The 22616-nt window shown below is 33.5% G+C and overlaps 1 protein-coding gene across 5 annotated transcripts in view; it reads left to right on the plus strand.

The window, feature by feature from the left end:
• Positions 1-22616, plus strand: part of DGKB (diacylglycerol kinase beta) — a 727110-nt gene that overhangs the window by 532811 nt on the left and 171683 nt on the right. For 3 of the 5 annotated variants that reach the window (XM_053553744.1, XM_053553743.1, XM_053553745.1), the window contains one exon: positions 17438-17528. In XM_053553744.1, coding sequence (XP_053409719.1) covers positions 17438-17528 — 91 coding nt within the window. Of the gene's footprint in view, positions 1-5281; positions 5385-17437; positions 17529-22616 lie in introns of those variants that run through there. The other 2 variants (XR_008372899.1, XM_053553746.1) reach the window with 2 other exon arrangements.

Genomic DNA, 22616 nt, shown 5'->3' on the forward strand with positions numbered 1-22616 from the left:
AATTAGCTTCCAAAAGTTGAATTCAACTCATCAAATGTGAGCAACTCTGATTTTGTGAATACTTATTAGTACTGCATAACATCATCTGAATACAATTATAGAGATCATGCCCACAAATATACAGGGTGTCCCAAAAGTCTCCATGCCTTGGGAAAATTGTAGCTAAATTACTTTTATTTAGAAAATATTGCTTTTTTGCCAAGAAGTCATTACAAATTTTACAAAGTGGTAGCCAACACATAGAGAATATTTTGTAAATTAAATGCACATTTAGCTACAATTTCACATTTTTCCTAGGTATGGAGACTTTTGGGATTCCCCGTATATTGAATGGTGAAACTTGCCTATCTTCTCAGTTTTAAGTGAAAAGAATTTTCATTCTGTTTATTTTGTTTCATGTGAATTTCATGTAGCTATGTGAAACCGAGGATTGCAAATGGTATTTGTGATCTAGCATAATAAATTCTGGTATCAATTAACTGTGAATAAGAAATAAAAAAATAACATATTATCAAGGTCCATCATGTGTGATGTATACCTCTTAAGATGCTGGCTAATCTCCTGGCTTGCATATACAGCTATCTATAATCAGAATTTTGGACCTGGGCTTACATAGTCTGGGGCCTATTAATAGATTTCAAGATGGTGATGCTTGTAATTTTAGGTAAAATCCTGCACATTTATGTTGTGTGTGTATTTTTGGAAATAAGATTCATGAGTCTTATCAAGCTAAAATCTACTGCTCTAAATATTCACCTCATGCAAGTCATAAGGTATTTGTGGACAAATTGGCTCTGGAAGCTAGATTTATTTTTTTTGGATTTATAATTTTAATATTTTTTTAAAAGTGAGGGACAAGACTTTTTAGCACTTCCTTAGGATTTCTGCATACATGGAAACCAGTGGAGAATAGGAGGTCAAATAAGACTGGAGATGGTATGAAACTTAGGCAGCTGTAAGTGTTCATAGACATTCCAGACTCCAACTTTACCTAGGATTTCAGATCTTTGCTTTTGTATTTTTCAAATGGTTAAGAAAATAGTTATTAATAACCACAAGCGTATATGTGGCCCGTGTTTTACACCAGCATATAGATAAGGGCAAATTTTTGTCAAGTTGCAATATTTAATCCTTGAATCATTTTTTGTCACAGGCTTTGACTTTAAGATGTAGGTCTCAGTTTACCCCTTTCCTTCTAACTCTATCCTGATTGCTTTTATGTGTATCACCTCAACAATGATTGAACAAGACATTCATTTAAGGATTATGATGACTGACAGGCAAAAACTTCTAGAAGATTTACAAATATTGATTAAATATCAGAAGACACTACTTGAATCTAATTCTATGTCTGGTCCAAATTCTATTCAACTTAGACCTGGCTTCCTCATGCACTTGGGGGGTGGGGGGGAGGATTCTGCCATACTTCTCTGCTCTAAAAGTAGAATTCCACAATTAATAATTTTATTTCCATTATTCATTCTCCAAATAGCAAGTACTTAATATGTGCAGAGCACTATGGAGGCGATAAAAATTAAACTGAAATGGAGAGCCCCTACCCTCAAGATGTTGACTGTCTAGAAGGAGATATAAAACCACAAATGATCACAATATTTGAAAGTAATAAGTTTCAAAAGAAAAGTAGAGACATGGTGTTTACAGCCAGTGTCATAAAGTGGTATTAGGACTACCAAATATATTCATTTATGTGACACATTTGCAGATGGTGACCTTCTATATGATAATCTTGGTGTATTTCCTTAGAAAACTCTGTTTTTCTGATGTCTGTTGCTCTACGACTTTTGGTTCTTGAGATTTATGCTCCTGTGCAGTCTGGGCCTGAGCTTCATTAGCACCTGATTTACCATGAGTGCAGATGGTTATTGGAAATAAAAAGTCAGCCATTTCCTATGATTAAATCTCTCATGGGCGGCATCTCCTCGCAGCTATTTCCTTACTATTGCATATGATTCATTCGCAAGCAGAACAGTGATTATTATATGATTGTTAAATCTAAAGTGGAAAGGAAAGTAGAATATTAGAAAAAGTCCAGTAGCTTATTAATATATATTATGTGCTACAATGAAAATGATTTTACCTGAGTATTAGCAAGATGATAGATTTATGGATGATGAGAGAAAATTACTCTATTGTAACAATCGAATGTAACAAAAAGAATACAGAATTTCTCTTCTTTTCCTTTCCTTCTTTCTTCCTTTTTTTCTCACTGTTTTAAGGGGTTATCGCCTAGGTTAGCTATCCCCCAAAATGCCTCCTCATTTTAGTGACTTGTCTGTACTGTGACCAATCATTTTATTGTGAGTATAGTAGGCAAAGGAAGTGGACTTCAGGATTGTTAATTGCTATGTCTATATTTTCAGAGATTAGAGGAAAGCAAGACTATTTCCAACAAATATATTTTACTAGTTGTTATCTCATTGGAAGTAATTTACTGTTATTTTTTCTCTTGACAGATTTCTTTCATGAGAACAATAATAGAGAGTTTAAAAGATTTCATTAGCCCTTCAAATTTTTACATACTCTGTTCTATCCTGAATTAAAATAGTTGATGACCACATAGTACAGGCTTAACCTGTACAATAGGCACAAGTTGATTTGCCTGGTTATATGCTGTATTTAACTGCAGTATCGTATTTCTTTTCTTCTATGTAAAGTTTAATTGTTCAATTGAAAGACAAATACAACCACTATTACCAAAGCTCATATTTCTCTAATTCATTTTTATTATTAGATTTATTTGGTTACTTAGTTTCATCTCTGAGGGCTTGGATACAAAAGAAGGTTTACTAATGAAATCTAAGCACTCCGTCTGATGATCCTTTGCAGCGTGTTTTCCTGCCATTTCCTGAATGCTCTTGCAGCAAATAATTGCATCAAATAGATAAAATGCACATATGCAAAGAGATACAGATTTCCCATGTATTTTTCCATATAAGCACTGTCATTAATGGTATTATTTATAAGACAAATATGCTATACAGCTCTTAATAAATATCTGACCCTACCCAACCAGCACAATCTTATCTCCCAGTGAGCTGACTTTTTCTATTCCAGCCTCACTGGCTGCTTTTCTGTTGGTTTCTGGTATGTGCTCCTTTCTACCACAGGGCCTTTGCACTTATAATCACCTATTCCAGAAATATGCTTCCCTCCCAGTGATTATACCCTCTCATGCAATAGCTCTACTTTTCTTCCTTTCACATATTACCATAGCAATTTCACAATACTTATGTGAATCTTTAAAGAATTAATTATTTCTCACCATACTGTAGAGTAGAGATTATAGTCAGAACTTTGGCTGACTTTTGTATATGTAGGTTTAGCACAAGGTCCAAAATTTAAAAAGTTTTGCAGCTTTTTTCTGTTTCTCTGTACCACACCACACTCAAATTTAGTGGCTTTAAACACAGCAATAATTTATAGGCAGTTTGTTAACTAAACCAGTGGATAAACTGGAGGATGGGCCCAGCCAGGATACTGGGTGTCCCTCTCCTAGTCATTTTCCATCTGGGCTTCTTAACATGGAGATTTCTAAATAATGCTCCCAGAGGGTGAAAGTGGTGTTTATAAGCCAAATGAAGCCCTGGCTCTGGAGTTCACATATCACTTTGAAATGTTCACAAGGATAGTCCAAGTTAAAGGCAGTGGAAAAAGAGATTACCTCTTAGAAGAGAGAAGCAGGCAAATTCCACTGCATGAATAGAGAAGCAGCAATTCCACTGCATAGAGGAAAATATATAGCAATAAGAAGAATTTGTTTCCATGAACAAGGTACCACTGTATTCAATAATGATTAGCAAAGTAATTATAAATGCAATTATTATTTAATTATAAAGACCAATTGGCTGAATTAACTGTTTTCATGTTTTGTTGCATTTTGTTCTGGATTTTTATTATATAACAATCTCCATTAAGAATTAGAGGAGGTTGAGAGAATGGATTATTAATTCTAAGTGATATAGACAATCTAATCTCATCTTTAGAAACATAAGGACAGAAACTTTATCAGTTTTAATCACTGATGAATTTCTAGCAATTAGACTAGTATCCAATGCGTATCAAATGTGCAATGAATATTTGTTGAATGAATGAACATATATAATAGTTACCCATTTCTGTGGTCTCACCTTTTATGTTCCTAAGCAAGTTGCCTTTTGCTTTCATTTTCTCAAATAATTAGGTTTCAAATATTTAGAGAAATAGCTAAATAGAAAATAAAGGTGCTGCTCACATATGTGATTCCATGAATCCATAATAATCAACTCTGGTCAGATTTAGGGATGCTGAAACATACAAGTAAGATGTATTTTATGAATATTTGGCCACCCACTAAAAGAGCCTCCAGAAGACTGTGTTTTCTTATTGATAAGTACAAAATGACAATAAAATTTTTCTTCTTATCTCTGTAATAACTTCAGAATAGGAAGCATCTCTAAATAAGCCACTAACCTACATGAGTGACCAAAAATATCCAATAATATTCAGAATACATTGACTTCAATGTTGTGTCAAGATTCAGATTGCAGTACTACTTTTTTGGACAAGATCACATTTTATACTGATTCATGCAAAAATACAGATCACTTTTTAATTTAGATCTTGGAAATGAGTGCAACATGGTCCCAGCATTTTAATGTAGGAAACAATGGTGGTTTGGTTATTTTTTTTTTGATGGTAATGCAAATTGGAAATAGTTTTATCTCCTAAAAATGCTTCTAATTATAGTTAATCTTCACTTATCTGTTTATATGGACGTATAAAAGAAAAGAGTACTGGGGATTTGCATTTTTAAAATATAAAATACGAGGTAATAGTGAGAGAAAAGTAGTGGAAATGTTTCCTTCACATCCATCACAGACTTATCCAAAATGTACTTGAATGTACTCGCACCATGATTAATCCCGAAATGATAATGCCTACATCTGTCAATTAGTTTATGTACAAGTCAGCTTGAATATTTTATATAAATTATTGCTTCATGACTGGAAACAAAAACAGATCATGATATTTCAGGGAGTCATCTGAGTCCCACAAGACGTAAATCAGTGACAAAAAATGCAATCTAAACAATAATAGATGTACTGACTCATGTGTTACACCATATAATTCTTCAACTTGATGAAAAATATCAATATTTTCAATATAATTTACATAGCATGATTCCTATCCCCTATCATTTTTATATGAGATAATTAATGTGTTTGTGAAATCACTCCTCCATAGCATTAGAAAAAGGAGAACTGTCCCATTTTTTTTTCAGCTCTAGTGTAAGAGAAGTTTTAAGGTGAACAGCATTTTCAAAATGCAAAGTTGTGCTTCTTGTTACTGAATTGGAACAAGACTGCTGATGTGTGAAGAAAAACAAAAGGTAAAACACTTAACTAATTTTCGAAGAATAGAAACAAGTTTTATTAGAAGTATTTTAAGTTGTGAAGCTGTGGTAGTTTTCACAGAATATAGGTAAGGAAAATAATGTGTGAAGGAGCTCTAGAGGTGTAAATTTTTTCTTGATTTTTGCAAGTTTTACAAAACAGAGCATCAAAAAATTGGTTAGGAGAAACAGATTAAAACGTAGCAAGGTTTAATGTGTTCTAATGACACATAATTACTGATTTAAAATTAATTTGTAACACTGAGAATAATGGAAATATATTGATTGATGGCATCCACATTCCATAATAACAGTAAATATGTTTTTCAAAAATACATGTATAATCTCTTTTTTCACATGTTGAACACCCTGTGTTCCATTTTAAAACTTCTTTGCTTAATGCATTTAAGTATCATTCATATTTTAATGTACAAATAAATATTATTAAACAAGGCTATTTATTTTAATAATGTGGGACCCCTTTGAATAGTTGTTAGTTTTACAGAGTTGCCAATCCACATATATCCTAGTTGTAAGAGCTGTCCAGGACAGAAACATCTTATCTGATATGTGGATTGGTAGACTGATAAGTCTACTGATGTATCTACATTTCGTTAACTTCCCTGAAACTTAAAGTTGTTCCTTAAATATGTGTTCAGCTGTATTAAAACTAAAGAACTACATATAGCAAAACCTCCATAGTTGACTACCTCCTTAAATTGACATAACTTTTAGTCTGAACATGCACCACGTGTATGTTTCAGTACAAGTGGGCCCAGTTCCTTATGTTGATCACCTCTGTATAATGGCCAGTTTGTTATAGTCCCTTGGGTGCTCAACTTACTACTTACTGCCGTACTACTGTATTCTTATATTCTCGTATCTGGTGCATTCAATAAAAATCCATAAATAAGAAAGGAGGAAGGAAGGAGAGACACAGACAGAGACAGACATGCACACAGGAGCAGGTGCATAGGCACCAAGAAAGTCGGCTGGTGAATGGCAGAAAGAGATGAGATGTAGCAACCAATTCTCCCACTACCTGGTACAGCATACTCAATTCACAATATCCAACTAGCTATTCCTGGTGCCTAGGAAGGCTATTTGGGATTTCCAGTGGGCAATATCTTGATTATTTGAATGCCAGAATCCAGAGTTTTACTCTCATCTTGGTACACATAATTAAATCATGGTACCCAGAAATGCTCAGGCTCTTATTCACTTGCTCAACTTTATCAACTATAAAATGTATACAATGCTTAATATGGAAGGGAATTAATAACAGTTCCTTTTCAGGGATTCAAATACATAACTCCATAATTCAAGAAATCATATTAGTGTTATCAAAATACACAGATAGCCAAATTGACATCTGGATTGGTTGGTAACTCTGGAATCAGAGCAAAAGAAAGATGGTTTGAGGAACTCTATTACCTAGTCTTGGAAAGTCTGGCCAGTTTCTTTCCTTAAAAAAGTGTATCTATTCCCTTTTATTGTGTACATATATCATCCTATATAGATTCCTTTTAGCACTTACCACAATTCTTTTTTTTTTTTGCAATTTTTTTTTTGGCCAGGGCTGGGTTTGAACCTGCCACTTCTGGCATATGGGGCCAGCACCCTACTCCTTTTAGCTACAGGCACCGCCAACTTATCACAATTTTTATAAAATAATTTATGATACAAAATAAGCCTTATGCAACTAGAGACCTCCTGTAATAAGGCGGTATGGTAGGGTGATAGGCATACTTTCAAAGCCTACCACCATAGGATACCTAAAGTAAGCACTCAGAATGTTGAATAAATGAATTCCTATCCCCTCAGGGAGAGGAGTATGCTAACTTCCCCTGTCATTCAGAGTCAGACATGAAATAATGCTAATACCTGTATTTGAATACCTCGTCTTTTATTTTTAAACTTATTGAACTTACTAAATGTTTTGTGCAATAGACACTTTATATTTATGAATATGATAATGCTATTAAATAAACTATACCTTATTTTATAGAGAGTCACACATATCTTATTACATTTGTCTTTCAATTTTGCCTAGACTCTACAAGTTTTTATTTAGATCACTGAAGAAAAACCATGTCTTAAATATTTGTGCAGGTAATCTTAAACATGGTAAATTTTATTAATTAAAATGCCACAAAGTGACCATTTCCAAGTCCCTGGATGTGGCATGGAGGAAGGTGAGAAGTATGCTCCTATGTAGACTTCACTGCCAATCATAAAAGCACCAGATGCAAACTGAGGGCATTCCAAAGGGAGATATTTTATGTTATTTTCAAAATTATATCCAGCATGTATAAATGTGAAAATAATTAGAAAACTTGGGGTCAGGCCAGTGGAGTGGCTCACACCTGTAATCCTAGCAACCCAAGAGGCTGGAGACTGAGGCAAGAGGATCGCTTGAGCTCAGGAGTTCCAACCAGACCGGGCAAGAGCGAGACATCATCTCTACTAAAAATAGAAAAGCTAGCCAGGTGTTATGATGGGTGACTATAGTCCCAGCTGCTTGGGAGGCTGAGGCAAAAGGATGGCTCAAGTCCAAGAGTTTGAGGTTTCTGTGAGCTGTGACACCATGGCCAGCACTCTATCCAGGGTAACTGAGTGAGACTCTGTCTCAACAAAAAAGAAAAGAAAAGAAAAAAGAGAGATAAAGAAAAGAAAAGAAAAGAGAAGAGAAGGGAAGGGAAGGGAACGGAAGGGAAAGGAAAAAGAGTATTTAGGAGGATGACAAGTCAGAGAAAAAAAAGCATGTTCAATGTTATCTATATTTCTAGACATAAGACAAGAACAAAGAATTATGCTGAACAGAAAAGCCCCACTTTACCTCCTTTATTTCAGACATCCAAATTTCACATTTAGAAAAATAGTATTGTATGACAATATGTATCAGTTCATTTAGATTTTCCAAATAACTCCTTGATAATATAGTGAAAATTATATAATACACTGAGTGTTGGGGTGAGTGTGCTTTTCAGCTGTAATAGAATACACAAAATAAATAATCAGAGTCCTTTTCGGTGTGTGCATAACCCTGGTGTGAGTAGCAATGCAGAGCCGGACTGCTTCAAGGTAGTGATGCGGCTGTCCAGCTTCGGCAAGGATTGCCCTTTCCTTTTCTTGCATGGTGGCAGGATGTCTGCTGTATTTCCAGTTATAGTAATTTTTTCCTTGAAAACATGCAAAAACAGAAAAGAGGAACAGAACTTTCACTTTAGGTGTCTCTTTAAGAGGGAGGAGAATTTATCATCTTTCTGAGACTCTCCCAGTGTACTTCTCTCACAGTCCGTTCTAGTCAACTCTTGATTACACTGTCATCTGTGGTTGACTTACTTCAGAAGAGGGAAGTAATATATTTTTAATAGTAAAGTTCTAATTATTATTGACATAATGTTGTACACATTCTTGGTCATTGTCTTTTTTATAATTTTAATTTTGTATTTCAAATAATCATGTATTTACCATTGCTCTTAGAGGCTTGAAATATGTATGTACCTGTTTGATAGGACTCTGCAATGTGGCATCGTTACTGCTTTTATACATTTCAATTTTCACTCTCTGAATTAGCTCTAAAGTCCCATACATAGTAGAGGAGAAGAGAGCATTTAGATAAGAAATAATACGTATTATGATGGAAAATTCTTATATAGAAAAATTCTCTAACATAACATTTTTTTTTTCTTTTTTATAGAGAATTGTTGAAATAGTTGAAAAATCACACTAAAACACTTGGTCTTTCGGTGAATCTTTTTTGTATACTTATTTATAAAAAAGTTTCTCTACTCTTGTAAAAGTAATTGAGGTTAAAAATTATGTTTTTAGAACATCCATCTTTTTATTTACAAACCAAGATGGAATAATATGATTGTACCTGAAGTTTCTGTAGCCTGTTTCGTTGTTTCTCTGGGACTTAACAAGCACGTCTTATGAATGAGCATTCTATACAAGCATTTTTATATGTCATTTAAAAAAATTGTATCTCTACTTGTTGTCTGGAAATATGAAAAATGTTTGCTCTCTTGGGTGTGAATATTTAATGTCTCCACTGTGTCATTACAGCAGTGATTTTTCCCTTTGGAAATAATATTAATCAACATTATTCTCTCATTCTGAGAAAAGTATTTATTTCTATGAATCAAAAAGGCATGAGGTTGAGAGAAAAACAAAATAGAATTCTTTTTGTAATATAAAATAATATTAAATATAGGATCACTTTAACTAAATATGTGCATATGAATAGTAATTACTATTAAAATTATAGTCTCAAGTTTATATATATATATATATTTATACACGTAAATACTTGATACTTTAATTTTTATGATTGGAGTAAAGTTACCGTTAATTATACTATTTCATATGTTGAGCAAGTTTTTCATAACTACAGGTATTTATTGGTGAATTTATAGTTGCCAATCAAAAGAAACAAATTATCGAGTTCATTTAAGTTGGGTCAGTTATTAGTTCTTAACAAATACCTATTATTGTAGTTCATATGGCATTTAGTTTCCTAGGAGAATTCAAGAAGTAATGAAAAACATAAATTGCAAACGTACCCACCTTCTCCCTATGCTAACCTGCAGTTGCTTGGCTAACAAGGTCCACTGTTCCCTGTCACATTCCATTTGCTACAGCTGCTGTGAGTGCTTTTCCTTCCTTGAGCGGCTGCTCTCAGACACTGCTCATTCACTGGTGAATCAGGTCCCACTGTGGCCCTTTCATTTGACTTGTGGTGTGTTTTTTAAAAGTAATCCCCCTATGGTGCATATTGCAATGGTGCAAGTCGGATCTATTAAGTATAGAGTATAGATGTCTTAACACAATAATTAACTAAACAAGATGAGATATATACTAACCAGTGTGATGTAAGCGTTCCTAATTTTATATGAAATCAACACATTGTACCCCACGAATGCATTAATGTATACATGATCTATGTGTTTATGACTTAATAAAAAATAAAAAATAAAGTAATACCTCACTACAGGTAGGATTAAATGAGTAATCCTATAATCAGTGTTTCGTGTAATATTCCTTGGCAATGAAAAATGAATAAAACTGAATTGATCCTATGACATAAATGAACTACTTTAAATACACTGCAGTATACCGAGTCAACAGTGCTGCCTCTCCCATCACCGACATTGTTAGCCCAAGTCCAAATTCCTGCTGTGTCTCAAGGATATGCCACAGAATAGTAAAACTGAGTTTCAATATTAAAATTAAGTTATTGAATTGTTAGAAATTTTGTTCTCAATGAGAAAATTATTTTAAAATTGGATTCGAAATGACCACCTAAATACTTTAATAAGAGGAAACAAGTGAAAGAAACTAATGAAAGAGGTGGGATTTTAGAAACATCTTTAATGAATAAAAAAAACTGATTTGTTTTAACTCCATTTTGGCTAAGCTAATTAGAACATTATGTTTTTGCATTTATTTAAGAAACACAGATAAAAAGGGATTTGATTTCTCATCTATTGTGCATATTATCTATACAAGTAGGTAGAATTGACTAGTTAAGGATACTTGAAAGGGGATTCAAGTGTCTAATAGAATTGTTTTTGTTTTGTATATATTAAGTATCTTCCAGTATTACCTATGTTCCCACAAAATGCGTTAAAAAATGCCTTACAAGGGTATATGTGAAACTTAGTAAATGTGGAATGTAAATGTCTTAGCACAATAACTAAGAAAATGCCAGGAAGGGTATGTTAACCAGTGAGATGAAAATGTGTCAAACGGGCTATGAAACTAGTGTATGGTGCCCCATGATCACATTAATGTACACAGCTATGATTTAATAAAAAAAAAAAGAAAAGAAAAAGAAAATGCCCCCTGTAAGATAAAAATATGACTTTTAATTTAAAAGTAATTTTACTGAATTTAAACATTTTATATTTTTATGACTTTTGAGCTTTTTACAGTAAGTCAAATGAGATAATTTTCTCCCTCTCTTTTTGTTGGATGTTTGATTGAAATGAGCTTCATATCTAATTAGGTTCTTTTGTATTCCTTATGGGAAATGCATGGGCATCTCTCAGTTTTTGGTTGTTTGTTTTCTTTTATGTTTGCTGCATTAACATTACTTAGAAGATGAAAACCAAAGCAAAAACATGTTTAAGCCAGGAAGAAAACGTTTGAGAAAAATAAATTGCTGGAAATTAAATTATCTATTTGAAAGTTTAAAACTTGGAGAACTAAATATTAACTAAATTTCATGGTGACAGGAATAATTTTGCTGGAATGAAACCTTTGACACATTTCCCTGAAGATGTGTAAAAGAAACAAAAATTAATAACAGCAGCAACCAACAAATAGCCAGGCATTGTGGCGAGTGCCTGTAGTCCCAGCTACTTGGGAGGCGGAGGCAGGAGAATCGCTTGAGCCCAGGAGTTGGAGGTTGCTGTGAGCTGTGATGCCATAGCACTCTACCCAGGGTGACAGCTTGAGGCTCTGTCTCATTAAAAAAAAAAAAAAAAAAATGTTTAGTAAGAAAATGCTTGGTAAATGAGACCTAATATATTCATCTTTACCTATGTATCTGGTAGCCAACCACTCTGAATATTAAATAGAAATCTATAGATTTACAATTAAATTTATTGAAATAGGTTTTACTATGTTAATTCAAATTATAATTGTATAAATAACTTTTTATGGGATTTGTAAGACATTTATCATTATCCTTGGAGTCACAAAATCTGTCTAACAATGTGATAAATTTGACTTTGGTGTGACCACTTCACAGTAGGTTAAAGGTCCAGTTACAATATTCTTAAAGTCAAAGCTATGTGTTTTTTCTGACAAATCTGTTTGAATTATTTGGATCATTTTCTAATGTGAGCCATAAAAAGAAATAGCATACATGCTTAAATGTGCTTTTTTGCATTTCCACAACCTAAAAACCAGTTTGGTTGAAAAAAATAAAATTTAACAGCCTTTAATTTGTCATGTGGAATCTGATTCTATGAGCTTTTTATTACCTCCATATATTTATCTAAGTGAAACATAAAATGATTGTAATAATGGAGAATTTAAAGTAGCTTTTGCACATGAGCAGTAATGCTAACTATTATGGTGAATAAAAGCTGAATGTAAATTCTCAGGATTTCTGTTTCTTGTTACATGTTTCCTAAAGTGAGTATATTTTGGTTAACTGATACAAGCTCCACCTCATCCCAATTAAGTTATGAGAACTTTGATAGGCAGAATAGAAAAAATATATATATATGATCCAAGCACTCTGAGAGACAAGGCAGGTGGATTACCTGAGCTCACAGGTTCAAGACCAGCCTGAGCCAGAGCAAGACCCAGTCTCTTAAAAAAAAAAAAAAGCCAGGCATTGTGGTGGGCACTGAAGTTCCAGCTACTTGGGAGGTTGAGTCAAGAGAATTGCTTGAGAGCAAGAATTTGAGGTTGCTGTGAGCTATGACCCCACAGCACTGTACCAAGGGCAATAAGGTGAGACTCTGTCTCAAAAAAATAATAATAATAATAATAGGGAATAATCCTCTGTCTGCAGTGCAAAGCCTCATATATTTATTTAATTTTCAAACTTCAGTACAATATATAGTAGAATCTCCATAGTTGACTAGCTCACCACATGAACAACCTGAAGTTGGCCTAATTTTCATAGATCTGACATGTACCATGTGTACTCAGTGGAAGATTGACCCACATATATTGAGCATCTCTGTAAATTGTACCTTGACCACTGTGACACAATTTACCTTCTCTATCTTGACCAGTTAGGTTCAGTGTACATAAAGGAGGAGAAGGCATGGGCTTTTCCCATTAGTTGTATTATTTTTTTCTTTAGTATAAGTTCTTTTTTAAATGTTTTATTACTACCATGTTGGACATTGAAATTTCTGCTTCCAAACACAACATTGAAAATCCAACTTCTTGACAAAGGCATCAGCAAAACATTTAAAATATTGCATTAGGTCTAACATTTCATTGTTTATCACCTTGTGGAAGGATTTTTCAATGTGAAGGACTGATCTGAATTGTAGGTACATCCTACAATTACTGAAAAATTTTACAGCTAACCTAGATATGATGATCCAAAGGAAAGAACTTTGAGAGCTGACATTAAAAGAAAAGGTTGATCTTCTACATTTTCTGGAAGGCAATAGCCAAAGAAAGACAATGTAATATTTTGGTGTCCTGCTTTGCACTTGCTCAGTTAGAGAGAACCTGGTCCTTAGTGATTGATAACTAGGGAAAACCAAGTGCACTTAAGAACCATAAGACTGGAGAACTCCTTGTCACTTGAAGATCAAACAAATGCACATGGATGACTGGTGCTCTAATTGCAGTGTGGGGCATTAACTGAGAAATGAAGAAAAAGGAAAGGTCTTTTGTACTGAAAGTAGACAACTGTCCTGGCCATCTGCAAGTGAATCATCTTGCAAACGTGACACTGAAATCTCTGCTTCCAAACACAACCTTGGAAATCTAACTTCTTAACCAAGGTGTCAGCAGAACATTTAAAATGCACTATGGAGTCCAGCTCCTATGGTGGGTCATTAATAAAATATAATCCTCGGTCCACCTGTAGAAGCAACTTCATCTGCTCCATCAGTTAAGTCTCTGGGTGCTAGATGTCCTGTGGATCAGTTCTGCTTGGAATAAAGTTCAGCCAGAAATGATATAGACATGTTTTAAGAATGTTGGATTTGTCACACCCCTAGAGTACAATGTTTTGGCCACATCAGACAGTCCATCTATGGCAAAATGCAAAGTAGATTTTGAAGGTTTTGTTGCAATGAATGATGAGGTGGCAATCTGTAATGGACTTGACCCAGAAGCAATTTTCCAAGTGACATTGACTGAAATACAGAGAAGGGTAAAAGTGCATGAAGCAACTGATGAAGTAGAAGAAGCAAGTGAGGATGACACAGAAGTTGCTGAGATTCCAAAAGAAGAGGATGTCAGGCATCTGATAATGCAGTGGAAGCCATTTGCTATGGAAAAATATCCAGTATGCTGAACAGTATTGAGCCAGTGTTGAGAATGCTTTTTCTACCTACATTTATACTAAGAAAAGGACCTTTTTTTTTTTCTTTTCCTGAAAAAACACAAAGAATGATTAAGCCATGAGAAAACACAGACAGAGTCTCACTTTATCACCCTTGGTAGAGTGCCAGGGTGTCATAGCTCACAGCAACCTCAAACTCTTGGGCTCACGAGATCCTCTTACCTTAGCCTCCTGAGTAGCTGGGATTACAGGCACCCACCACAATGCCTGCCTACTTTTAGAGACAGGGGTCTTGCTCTTGCTCAGGCTGGTCTCTAATTGGTGAGCTCAGGTGATCCACTTGCCTTGTCTTCCCAGAGTACTAAGATTATAGGCCCGAGCCACTGCACCCAACCTTTCACCTTCTCTTCTAAAGCTTTCTAGACTCCTTGTGGCAAAATTAGTTGAATCACTGAAGTATGTTCCCATAATACTTTTATCATATTTGATTCAGAGAATTAAATTTATTATTATTATTTTATAACACACAATCTTACAACATTCTGAGCTCCTTGTGGACAAAGATAATCAAATTTGTATTAGTACCTTTAACGTAACACAGTAGCATATGGCAGTGAATGTTCCTATTAAACAATTGTTGAATGATGAATGAATGAATCCAGAAAGGTCCAGAGAAAAGATCAATACAAAATGTTATAAGAAAATCTGCTGAATATAGATAAATAATTAAAAAAATAGAAAATCCACTAAGAAAATCTTGAGACCACTTTATACAGAGAAGTATTTCTTCAAAATCTTTGAGTAAGGTATTTTTTTCAGCAGAATGTGAATCAATAATAAAATATTTTTTAATTTTACTTAACTTTAGAACTTTTACTTCATGTTCTATGAAGTAGAATGAAGACCATTTACTTCACATTCTATAAAGTAGATATTTGTATTAGTTTAAAATAGACTTGTATATAGATATAGGCTCACACATCTTGACTTTAAATGTTTACCTCTGCTCTAACTAGCTATTATTTATTTATATCAACACACACACATGAGATCAGGCTATAAACTAAGGAAAATTTCCCTAGGATTTATGGTGCTAGAGTCTTATGGAACCTATATTGGCCTTCAGATTACTAGCGTGAATATGACTGATTCATAAAGGGCTCACAGAAATATTGTTAGTCAATAAAATTTTGAATGAGCCTAGAAATTACAGAATATATCTAGTTGGATACTGTAATATTACTTTTATATTTAGTAATTTCATATCAGAGAACCGTATTCAATATAGCATGGTAATAAGCATTGTATTAGGTTCCATGTCATTTTCCAAACAAATAAAAGTGTTGAATTAAGTAGTAAGGATTATGCCAAATGTCTTTTTTTCATTTTTTTTATTGTTGTTTGTTTGTTCATTTTAGAGATGGGGCTCCACTAAGTTGTCAGGCTAATCCCACACCCGTGAGCTCACACAATTCTGCTTTCATGCACCCCTGCACCTGGCTTGCCAAATGTCCTATGTCTATAAATATTTCAGATGTTAATGTAAGAGACAGATATTAATATTTATTTAAATCAAACAGAATGCTGTAATTTGATGTGAGATATATGCAAATAACAAAAATTCAGTTTTGCCTCAATGTGTTAACATCTATCATTTTACTTATTTGTATTTTCTTTCTCTCTCTCGTGTGTGTGTGTATGTGAGTGTGTGTGTGTGTGAGAGAGAGAAAGATAAGATCTGTCCTTGTTGACCAGCCTAGAGAACAGTGGCATCATCCTAGCTCATTGCATCCTCCAACTGCTGGGCTCACAGGATCCTTCTGCCTTAGCCTCCTAACTATCTGGGACTAGAGGCACCCTGCTCCTAGATAGGTCTTCGTTTTGCGTCTTTTTGTTTGTTTGCTTGTGTTTTGTTTGTTTGTTTGTAGAGACTTGGCCTTGCTTCTTGCTCATGCTGATCTCTAATTGCTAGCTTAAAGTGATTCTCTGGACTCAGCTTCCCAAAGCATTGGATTATAGGAGTGAACCATCATGCCCTGCTTTGTATTTTGTTCTAATTGAGGCCATGATATCTTATTAAACTTATGTATCATTAAAACTTATTTTTCCATAAGAATGAATTTTCAAATCCAATACTGAATAATATAAAAATTTACTCAACCTTTGTAAAATTACATTAAGTGATCATAAATTTAATTACCTGGTTCAACAAGCCAAAAATAATGTCATTGGGTCAAGGAGAAAATAAACTTTGAAGATTTTACTTTAAATTCTGAAATGAATTTAATTATATTTCTTTGCAACTTTTGTTATGCTGATGTATTATTACTTTATTAGGGTTTTCTATTTTTTTTTTTTTTTTTTTTTTTGCAGTTTTTGGCCAGGGCTGTGTTTGAACCCACCACCTCTGGCATTTGGGGACAGTGCCCTGCTCCTTTGAGCCATAGGCACCGCCCTACTTTATTATTTTGTTTGTGCTGTATTATTACTTCTTTAGGTCTTAAATGAAGTTCTTTAAAAATTTTAAGACAATATCTTTAAAAATAAATAATTATCCAAAATTTACTTAATTTTAGCTTAGCTAGACAACCACTATTTTTTAAGAATGCTATCAAATCATGCCAATATCCAATGAATACTTAGACAACTAGAAAAACAGCATATTTAATCTTTCTTTTTTCCATGAGCAATTTCAATTTCTTTCTTTCTTTTTGATTATAAAATGGTTAATACTGAAATAAAATTGTCTAAGAACAAGCTAAGAATTATAAGCCTTAAAACTGTTTTTAAAAGTCTGACGAACCAATAGAAAATTAAAAGATTGAGTCTGTCAGATAAACAAAATTCTTGGCATCCCCTTAGGGTTATCATACAATTTGACCCCAACATTTAAGTTTTGAAAATTATGCGATCATTTATTACATTTTTGATATAATATGTCCACAATCCTTTTATATTAGTTATAATACAAGGCAGAGTTAGACTATTTTTTAAAATATCCTTTCTGTTATTGATGATTGTCTAAGTTGCTTCTTCCTTTCCTTTTTCAGAATGAAGAACAAATTTTGGTATTTTGAGTTTGGCACATCTGAAACTTTCTCAGCCACCTGCAAGAAGCTACATGAATCTGTAGAAATAGAAGTAAGAAAAATGAATTCTCTTTTGTAATGCTGTGAAATGGCTTTAGCTTGATCGTTTATATGTTTGTGTTCTAGTCTATGGAATGAAATATATATTATGCAACCCACATAGATTTAGTATAGATTCTGAATTGTCGTTTCTTTCACTTAGTGGGAATGCAGCACTACGTGAAGTACTAGTCTAATGTTAAGTGTGGGCATGAGTTATTTTAATGTATTATAGAAGACTGAGAAATGGAACACAACTTTAGAAATCAGTGAAAAAGTTACTGGACATAGTGTGGATAGAAAAATGTAAGATAAAAGAAAGGAGTTGAAGAAAAAGAAAAAAGTTGTAAGATACATTTAAAAAACTTATTATTTTCAGGTCTCAATATCTTATAACCTTTAAAGCACAGTTCACTGAAATTGTACTTACTTTTATGAATAAAGGTTAAAAAGTATACTTTTCCATTCCATTCCCATTCATTAACTAGGTTTTGTCAGTTCCCAAGGTTGTGATTTCCCCATTACATTTATAGAAAGTGGAAATGCCAAGAAATAGAGCAAAGATAGCAAGAAAAGACACATTTTAAAAAGACTTGGAGCAAATAGGTCTACGAAAAAAGTACAGACACTGTAGGACTCAAAATTTTGGAGACAAAATAAAATAAGTTGTATCAAGAGATTTTAGGGATTAAAGAGCAAAAGTTGTATTTTGACAAATGGCAAAGACAAAACAAAATGAACAGAAATGTGAAAGATGAACACTTAATGACTAGTTGATATCAACTGAGAAATATTGGCTTTGACACTTTTTATTTTAAAAATAAATGCATAAGTCCTCTGCTGACACCGAAGTCATTAGTGGCCTCTATTCAGGCAGTAAGTTCAGTAAACAGACGTAGTTATGGACCATATGAGATTATAATGACCCAGCTGGATTCTTCATTATTTTGACTTTCTGATTATATGTAATTGATAGCAATACTAAAAATGATTCTACTCCATGTAATTTTTTGTACTTTTATCTCATCATGATTGGTAAATAGTATTAGATATTGGAAGTAGAATCAATGGCTATAGAATGAGCAAAAGCCCCCTCATAACTGGTTCAGATCAAAATCTTCAAAAGAAATGTGATCACAGAAGTTGAAGGATTTGGGTGCAGCACAGACTCTCTGTGATTACTATTCATAATGATACATATGTATATATGTATTATATCTCTTTACATATAACTACATATAAAATGATACATAGTATATATAACTACATACCTGTAGATAGACATATAGGTACATATGTAGGATATATTAATAGTCATATATTGTTATATATGTATGTACATATTTATTAAAAAAGCCTTGATCCCCTTTTACTTTCAAAATCATTATTTTTAAAATACTGCTTTATATGATGGATTTGGAGAAAATCTGTAGCAAAAGTCCCAAATTAAAAATACAGAAGTATGACTTTGATTGACTGTAAGTGGAGACCCTACATTCTCCTACATCTCTCTTGTCTTGTCCTAAGCACAGATTAAAAAACTATTGATCTGTAGAATAATATTGTATGTGTCATGATGTACAAAATGTTAAAGAAAAATTTTGTATTATATAGCAAAAGACATTTGTGTGAGAATAAGCATGTCAACCATTGATTTTTGAAGTTCTAAATAGTGATAAAGTTGAGTGGTTTTGTTCTACAGAACTTAAATCTTATTTCAAAAACTGTTTAGAATGTTCTCCAAGAAGTCTGGGACACTAGGACTAAGATATTTTTCTTAGAGTCATGTTTCTGCATGTTTTCCAAGTCTTATTTTTTAGCTCTATGTCACTGGCTTATTATGAAAACCACCGCAGTACATTTATAACTCACAGCCAGCACTGTGTGCACTGCCCGTTGCATTGTTACTTATCTTGGAATGTGTGCGTTTGTGTGTGGATGGCAATGCAAAATCAGCCTCCCTGCTCACTTTTTAATGACTCCAGTCTATCATATTAGCAGAATATGCCTTTCTACCCTCAAGGATACTTCATAATTAAATATAACAAAAACAGTAATTCAAAAACTTGATTCTGTTCGTTGTTGCTTCCTATTTGGCCTAGAATTATAAAACTACTACGGTTTGAAAATACATAATAAACCACTCTGATAGCAATAGAATCTCAATAAATGGTATATATTTCATTCTCAGCTTTTTCAAAAACAAACCATCTTACGTGTGTCTTTATATCACACTCTTTTTTCATATAGAGAGCTCCTTCCAAAGGGAGCAGATATTTAAGGTGATATGGATAACATGGAATAATAATAATTAATAATAAATATAATAGCTATGATGTATCTATTATTAACTAAACCTCAGAGTTGGTGCTAAGAAACGCACATACATTGTCTGACTTAGTCATCATCAAACCCTTATGAATTAGAGAAACTGTTATATATCTATTGAAGAGATGGCATTTTCTTTAATAATTTAGAGAAATGTTAACACCAAAATATTCCAATCTAATAAGGATACAGATAGATAGGATATATATATACGTACACACACACGTATATACACAAATGTAGAGTGATTCAAAAAGTATTAATAGACATCTTTGGAAGAACTTCAGTTATTTTCTAATGTGATTACAGGATATAAAGAAATAAAAAATAAAATGAAATATTTTAAAATTATGAGAAAATATTTTAAAAGCAAAGTTGGTATTAAAGTGTTTGGGGGAGGAGGGTGGGCATATGTGCCTAAGAAATATCAAGTCAGCATTTATAATTGAAGCTATAAAGTTTACATTTTTTTATTTGCTTGATGTACCAGGCAGAGTTAATAAGAGAGGAAGAAAGCCTGTTGTCCAGGTGTTTCAGTGTTTTCGTTGTCAGTGCGACTGGGAAGGATGGTAAATTCTAAATCCAAGAATTTCTAAATGATTAAGTACTTCTATATACTTAAGTATCCCAAGAATTAACAAAGAGCATGAGTCCTGCAGAAACGCTAATTAGCTGGATTTTTTTAAAGCATTTTTTTTTTGCAGTTTTTGACTGGGGCTGGGTTTGAACCCACCACCTGTGGCATATGGGGCTGGCACCCTACTCCTTTGAGCCACAGGCACTGCCCAAATTAGTTGGAATTAAAAGACAAGTTTTTTATTACCCAATAACCTGGAAAACAGAGTTCTTAAAGCAAATAGGGCAGAGTTTTCAAGCATAGTTCCTACACCATGTCCTAATAGTAAAATTAGCTATAAAGTAATATTTTATGTTTCATTGAGTAAAATTATGAATAATTTTCATAAAGTACAGACATAGAATCAGACTCATTATGGAAAAAAATTCCAGTTGATCAATAATTTCATCTTATCAAATTTATTATACACAGAGCTCTCCAAAGTTTTTCACATGTTTTAAATGACATGTTAAAGGGATCTGAGACACTAAATGTACTTATAAAAGTTTGTCTTTGATAACTCCATATAATATGGTGCAGGGCTCATATGTGAACATTTAAAAACACATGGGCAGAAATATCAAAACCTTCTTTTCTTTTGGATAAAGTTGTCCCTGCCATAAGATCTTCCATTTTAAAACTGAAAAGAGTGGACAATGGCATCTCAGAATTACACCCCAGAAATAGCTCCCACCGTGCTATATGTTAATGACCTTTTTTCTACATAATTAAAAAACCCAAGATTTATTGACTGAGGCTGTTAGCTTTTAAGCCTTTATTTTCTTTTCCTTGGTAGCTATCTTTTTAATGGTCATAAATCTTCAAAGGGTGTGAAACATTAAGTGCCACAGTACTGTAACTTGTCTATATTTCAGAGCCTCCACCTCAGCTTTGATTTTCGTGCACTCTACTGGCGTACAACAATTCCTGATCTCCATCAGAACCAACTCTGAGATTTCCCAGACTAATGAACACAGGTTCAAGCAAACAGGCGATGGTAGCCTGGGGTCAAGAACTAGTGGAAACAAATCATTAATAAATAGCAATTTATTTAAGTACTTTGTTGGACTCTGGAAGGAACATCAGTGTTCGTCATCAGTCCTTGATCTTTCAGACTCCTTGAGAATTTTTTTTTTTTTTCACTTCTCAGAGAGGGACTTCATTCTGTTTCCTTAAAACTACACATGACGAGACTCTGAAGAGGGAAAACATGAATAACAGTACACACTGATGTTTCCCAGTTGTCACATGTAACTTTGCTGGTTCAATTAAAAAAAAAAAAGCCTATTTGCAACCTGCTCTTCTTGTCTGTAGATGAACAAAGGAATCCTCCCTCACTAATTCTGAAAGTAACTTGTCACAGTGGGGTTCTCAGGCCTAGTCAAATAATTGTCTTAGTGTACTACCTGCTGTGTTCAATATTGAGTGAAAATGGAAGCCAGGCCCTGACTCCAGCTTATCTCAAGATTCTTCTGTTATTTAAATGATTTTAGTCAGTTTGGGGGAAGCCAGACCTTTATAAATTAACAGCAGGGAAATACCAAAGGTGTCAGATTGCATATTTATCATCTTTTTCGTGTAATACTTAAATATGTATTAAGAAGTGACTGACATAAATTAGGCAGATTTCAGAAGCCACAGGCCGTGGCTTGTAGAGGACCCCCTTCTGCTTGACATTTCATCCTTGTCAAAGATCAAATTATTTTAATTTAGGCTGCAAATTATAAGGAATGAAGACTTCTTTGTGGGAATTCCCTGTGGTAATCTGACTTTTGTTGTTACTGCTGCTTGTCAGTGTGCAAAAGATATAATATGCATGCAAATAAGGTTAAAAAATATGTACTATCTAATTATCCAGCCAGTACATTCCACTTGAAGACAGTGGGAGGCCTGACACACAGTATGTGTTTGATTCATTGAGGCCTGCAGGGTATTTACACAAGATTACTTTTAATTATGAAATTAATATCTGTTTATCTAGAATATATAGCAGTAAGTGAGTATACACATGAGCAGAATTCTTTAGTAAAAAGAAATCGTCTTAATTTAGTACATGAAAAGGAGGAAAAAGCACTTGTTTCTGGATTGAGAGAGAAAAAAAAAATATATATATATATATAGGCATTATCCAGACCTTCTTTTCACTTTCCGTGAAAC

The sequence above is a fragment of the Nycticebus coucang genome, chromosome 11 (assembly GCF_027406575.1).
Source record: "Nycticebus coucang isolate mNycCou1 chromosome 11, mNycCou1.pri, whole genome shotgun sequence".
NCBI lineage: Eukaryota > Metazoa > Chordata > Mammalia > Primates > Lorisidae > Nycticebus > Nycticebus coucang.